Source organism: Terrapene carolina, unplaced genomic scaffold (assembly GCF_002925995.2).
Source record: "Terrapene carolina triunguis isolate 2854851 unplaced genomic scaffold, T_m_triunguis-2.0 Scaffold49, whole genome shotgun sequence".
Taxonomy (NCBI): Eukaryota; Metazoa; Chordata; order Testudines; family Emydidae; genus Terrapene; species Terrapene triunguis.
The window spans coordinates 511545-517544 of record NW_020664400.1 but is presented as its reverse complement, the minus strand read 5'-3'; the positions used below and the strand labels follow the sequence as shown (position 1 = coordinate 517544).

At 39.7% G+C, this 6000-nt stretch overlaps 1 protein-coding gene across 3 annotated transcripts in view; it reads left to right on the top strand.

The window, feature by feature from the left end:
* The first annotated feature begins 404 nt into the window (after positions 1–404).
* The window catches only part of LOC112110903 (cadherin-10), a 101904-nt gene continuing 96308 nt past the window's right edge, over positions 405–6000 (top strand). For 2 of the 3 annotated variants that reach the window (XM_029912605.1, XM_029912603.1), the window contains exon 1: positions 405–723. In XM_029912605.1, the coding sequence (XP_029768465.1) occupies positions 493–723 (231 nt within the window). In that variant the 5' untranslated portion in view covers positions 405–492. The remainder of the gene's footprint in view (positions 724–6000) is intronic. The other variant, XM_026656557.1, reaches the window with a different exon arrangement.

Genomic DNA, 6000 nt, shown 5'->3' with positions numbered 1-6000 from the left:
AGTATTAAATCCCCTAGTCTACATGAAAAAAAAATCCTCAAAGTTCTTAAACTGAAAAGTTAAGAAAAAAAGTTAATCAGCTCAATGCACTTTTGTTGTGTTTCTCATGTAATGTTTTGAAAGCAGCTACCTACTACATTTGCAACCCTTCCACTTGGTGAAGGTTGACAGAAAACCTTTATAGTCACTGCATCAGCCATCAGTTAGGTGCACGTGGGAAATAACCAGTTGCTTTCTTTGCTGTAAGGCTTTACAGCTGTACTGTCAAGTACGATATGAAGTCAGTCACAGGCAAATGGAATGTTTTCAACTTACACTGTGTCTTTTATGTTTACTTTGAGGATTTGGTGGAATATGTGTGGAAGGGAGATGAACTACTGGAAATCACCTGGCTGCACTGCCAACTAAAAAGACATCAAAAGGTAATCCAGGAAAACAACACTATTGACCCCACAGCCATCTGGCTTGGAGGACAGACAGCAGTGGAGAACTATGATAATACAACAAGTCTTACTGCTACTGCTGCTCTGGATGTGTCTGCCACATTCCTGCTATGCAGAAATGCTGTTCAGAAGGACAACTGACCACCAACAGAAAGGCTTTGTGGCACGTGTATCAGGGAGTGATGGAAAAGCACTTCACCGCCAGAAACGGGGCTGGATGTGGAACCAGTTCTTCTTGCTGGAGGAATATACAGGCTCTGATTATCAATATGTAGGGAAGGTAGGTCTGTATTAAGGTTTGATATTTCTCCATTACATCCTTATATATTTGTCCTACTACTGTTCTCAAGTTATTACAGTGACTTATTCTCCTAGATGAATGGTTGGTTTTCCAAGCAACACTGTACAAGTTGTTTATCTGCTCTATTGGAGATCTCTAAAAGTAATAATGCAAAGAGTTGCTTAAAACTATTTAGAAACATACAAATGTTTGAAACAAGCTAAAGTGTATTTCACAAGTAATTGTGTGATCTTCACAGCATTCCTACCACCACCAGCTACCTACTTTTCTCTCCTATTTCTGAATCTAGTATTTTAAAATTATTTCTAAAATTCTGTTTCATATTTTTTTCTCTACTCTTTTCAGTTTCATGCAAATGCATGTGGACTCCTATCCTCTGTCTTTAGTCTTGGCACACAATCCTTTCAAACACAAAATGGCCTCCCTTCTCCAGTGTTCCTTCTGTGTTAATAAACTGCAGAGGATGAATGTCATTAACAAATGTGATACAAAATAAATTTGAGGAATGAAATTGTGAATTTAATGCTATTGACACCAAGAAAAGAATTCTGTACTCCCAGATTAAAGGATAAATTAATAGGCCACTTTCAGTATTGACTTCACTTTATGTAGTCCAATTTTTATTTATTTTTTAATTCAGGATGGTCGTACTGAGTCTGTCAGTGCAGAACTTGGCCCAGTATTGCAGAGCCCCATGGTGAGGGAATAGATGGAATAACTACAAGTGAAGAATGGCAGCAGTTCTAGAGATGAAAAATGTTCAAATAAGTAATTTTATTATAGGCAGCTACTAAAAGTAAAACAGAACTTGCTCAACCAAAATCTTACTGCCTTTACTCCTTTCATCCAAAGCAGGTGCTAATGAATCCTTATATAAATGCAAATTACTTGCCCAAAGTCAGACTAATCAGAGTAGTGCAGAGGCCATGCATGGGGCAGGTGCAAAAATGCATTGACTAAATTCTTTATTTCTTAACCCTCGTCTGAATGAACTCCCATAGTTAATCAAACACAAAACCAAGATAGTCCTACATTCCGTTGACTCTTTGGATTTTTGGGAGTCAGGCACTATAGCTCCCTTCTGAGCAACTGGTTTCTCACATTTCTCTTCCTAGTTATTGGTTTCTTAGCTTACATGAAGTCGGAATTTGGTCCATTAAAATGGAGGGTCTCGCCTTCCTTTGACTGTACCATTAATCAGTAACTATTGTTTGAGAAAGCACCAGCTGAGGCCTTACATTTTTGCTTTTGTTAAACAATAGATTCATTGAGAAGCAACCAAAATTTAGATTTGTGTGACAGTGGTTGCCTGTTCTGAAAAGATTTAATTACACCACATTACCCTGGGTAATATCCACATCATGTTTTGTTGGCTTGATCAGATTAAGGTTTATGACTCAAATAACCTCATGTAATACAATATAACATGCTGGATTATATAGGTTTTATTAATTCAAATAAGCCAATTCTCTCTCTCTCTCAATATAAAATGGGCTTTTGTGCTGCAGAATCATGACAAATTGAGCATTGTACAGCCATACACAAGCTTTCACAACACAGACTCAGTTAGAATCATAGAATCAGAGAATATTAGGGTTGGAAGAGACCTCAGGAGGTCATCTAGTCCAATCCCCTGCTCAAAGCAAGACCAACACCAACTAAATCATCCCAGCCAGGGCTTTGTCAAACCGGGCCTTAAAAACCTCTAAGGATGGAGATTCCACCACCTCCCTAGGTAACCCATTGCAGTGCTTCATCACTCTTCCTAGTGAAATAGTGTTTCCTAATATCCAACCTAGACCTCTCCCACGGCAACTTGAGACCATTGCTTCTTGTTCTGTCACCTGCCACTACTGAGAACAGCCTAGCTCCATCCTCTTTGGAACCCCCCTTCAGGTAGTTGAAGGCTGCTATCTAATCCCCCCTCATTCTTCTCTTCTGCAGACTAAATAACCCCAGTTCCCTCAGCCTCTCCTCGTAAGTCATGTGCCCCAGCCCCCTAATCATTTTTGTTGCCTTCCGCTGGACTCTCTCCAATTTGTCCACATTCCTTCTGTAATGGGGGGACCAAAACTGGGCGCAATACTTCAGGTGTGGCCTCACCTGTGCCAAATAGAGAGGAATAATCATTTCCCTTGATCTGCTGGCAATGCTCTTACTAATACAGCCCAATATGCCATTAACCTTCTTGGCAACAAGAGCATACTGCTGACTCATATCCAGCTTCTCGTCCACTGTAATCCTCAGGTCCTTTTCTGCAGAACTGCCGCCTAGCCAGTTGGTCCCCGGCCTGTAGCGGTGCATGGGATTCTTCCTTCCTAAGTGCAGGACTCTGCACTTGTCCTTGTTGAACCTCATCGGATTTCTTTTGGCCCAATCTTCCAATTTGTCTACGTCACTTTGGGCCCTATCCCTACCCTCCAGCATATCTACCTCTCCCCCCAGCTTAGGGTACGTCTTCACTACCCGCTGTATCAGCGGGTAGCAATCAATTTATCCGGAATCGATATATCGCGTCTCGTTAAGACGTGATATATTGATCCCCGAACGCGCTCACCGTCGACTCCGGAACTCCACCAGAGCGAGCGGCGGTAGCGCAGTTGACGGGGGAGCCGCGGCCATCGATCCCGCGCCGTCTGGACCCCAGGTAATTCGATCCAAGATACTTCGACTTCAGCTACACTATTCGCGTAGCTGAAGTTGCGTATCTTGGATCGATCCTCCCCCCTAGTGTAGACCAGCCCTAAGTGTCATCTGCGAACTTGCTGAGGGTGCAATTCATCCCATCATCCAGATCATTAATAAAGATGTTGATCAAAACCAGCCCCAGGACCGAACCCTGGGGCACTCCGCTTGATACCGGCTGCCAACTAGACATCGAGCCATTGATCACTACCCGTGGAGCCCGACAATCTAGCCAGCTTTCTATCTACCTTATAGTCCATTCATTCAATCCATACTTTTTTAACTTGCTGGCAAGAATACTGTGGGAGACCGTATCAAAAGCTTTGCTGAAGTCAAGATATATACCGCTTTCCCCATATCCACAGAACCAGTTATCTCATCACAGAAGGGAATCAGGTTGGTCAGTTATTTTCGTTGACATGATAATACATGTGCAAAACTCAAGAGATTTAAACAACAGTCCTGCACTGGGATCAGCTGTGCCTGTATGGAGTCCTATTGATGTCACTGGCGATCTGCACAGGTGCAGGTACCAATGAAAAACTGGAGCCTTACTTTGGGCTCAGAGCCCCCACAGTTTCATTTTGAGCCTCAGTCTCATGGAACCCAACACACAAAACAAATTTCAGCTGATTTTAGTCAAAAACCAGCATCTTATGGAACAATCCTATGAAATGTAATGGGGAGAAACCAATAGGGTTTTATGAGAGTTATTCTTGCAGACTTATATAATTTAATAGAGAGTGAGAATCCTTTCCATAGATTCTCCCAGCCATTGTATGAAATTATATAGCAGGTATATTTTCCTATTAAATTCTGTAGGACTGTCTTGTAAGAGCTTGTACATTGTGTGCTTACATTAGAAACCGTAAATAGGCTCAGGTTCCTTAACTTCATTATTTTTTTATTTTTATCTTTTGCAATCCTGGCCTTAGTTTTGTGTTGCTATTAGGGCTGTCGATTAATCGCAGTTAACTCACACAATTAACTAAAAAAAATTAATTGTGATTAATCGCACTGTTAAACAATAGAATACCAGTTGAAATTTATTAAAAATTTTGGATGTTTTTCTACATTTTCAAATATATTGATTTCTGTTACAACACAGAATACAAAGTGTACAGTGCTCACTTTATATTATTATTTTTTATTACAAATATTTGCACCGTAAACATGATAAACAAAAGAAATAGTATTTTTCAATTCACCTCATACAAGTACTGTAGTGCAATCTCTTTATAGTGAAAGTGTAACTTACAAATGTAGTTTTCTTGTGATATAAGTGCACTCAGAAACAAAACAATGTAAAAATGTAGATCCTACAAGTCCACTCAGTCCTACTTCTTTTTCAGCCAATCACTGAGACGATCAAGTTTGTTTACATTTACGGGAGATACTGCTGCCTGATTCTTATTTACAATATCGCCTGAAAGTGAGAACACACACTCGTATGGCACTTTTGTAGCCATTGTTGCAAGTATTTACATGCTAGATATGCTAAATATTCATATGCCCCTTCATGCTTTGGCCATCATTCCAGAGGACGTGCTTCCAGGATGATGATGCTCATTAAAAAAATAATGCATTAATTAAATTTGTGACTGAACTCCTTGGGGGAGAACTGTATGTCTCCTGTTCTTTTTTACCCACATTCTGCCATATATTTCATGTTATAGCAGTCTTGGATGATGACCCAGCACATGTTTGTTTTAAGAACACTTTCACAACAGATTTGACAAAACCCAAGGAAAGGTACCAATGTGAGATTTCTAAAAAAAGATATAGCACTCAACCTAAGGTTTAAGAATCTGAAGTGCCTTCCAAAATCTGAGAGGGACAAGGTGTAGAGCATGCTTTCAGAATTCTTGAAAGAGCAACACTCAGATGCAGAAACGACAGAACCCAAAGCACCAAAAAAGAAAATCAACCTTTTGCTGGTGGCATCTGACTCAGATGATGAAAATGAACATGCATCCGTCTGCTCTGCTTTGGATCATTATTGAGCAGACCATGTCATCAGCATGGACACATGTCCCCTGGAATGGTGGTTGAAGCATGAAGGGACATTTAAATCTTTAAAGCATCTGGCACATAAACATCTTGCGACGCTGGCTACAACAGTGCCCTGCGAACACCTGTTCTCACTTTCAGGTGACATTGTAAACAAGAAGCAGGCAGCATTATCTCCTGCAAATTGTAACCAAACTTGTTTGTCTGAGCGATTGGCTGAAATAGGACTGAGTGGACTTGTAGGCGCTAAAGTTTTACATTGTTTTATTTTTGAATGCAGTTATTTTTTTGTACATAATTCTACATGTGTAAGTTCAACTTTCATGATAAAGAGATTGCATTGCAGTACTTGTATTAAGTGAATTGAAAAATACAATTTATTTTATTTTTACTGTGCAAATATTTGTAATAAATATAAAGTGAGCACTGTACACTTTGTATTTTGTGTTGTAATTGAAATAAATATATTTGAAAATGTAGAAAACATCCAAAAATAGTTAAATAAATGGTATTCTGTTATTATCAGTGTGATTAATCATCATTAATTTTTAATCACATGAT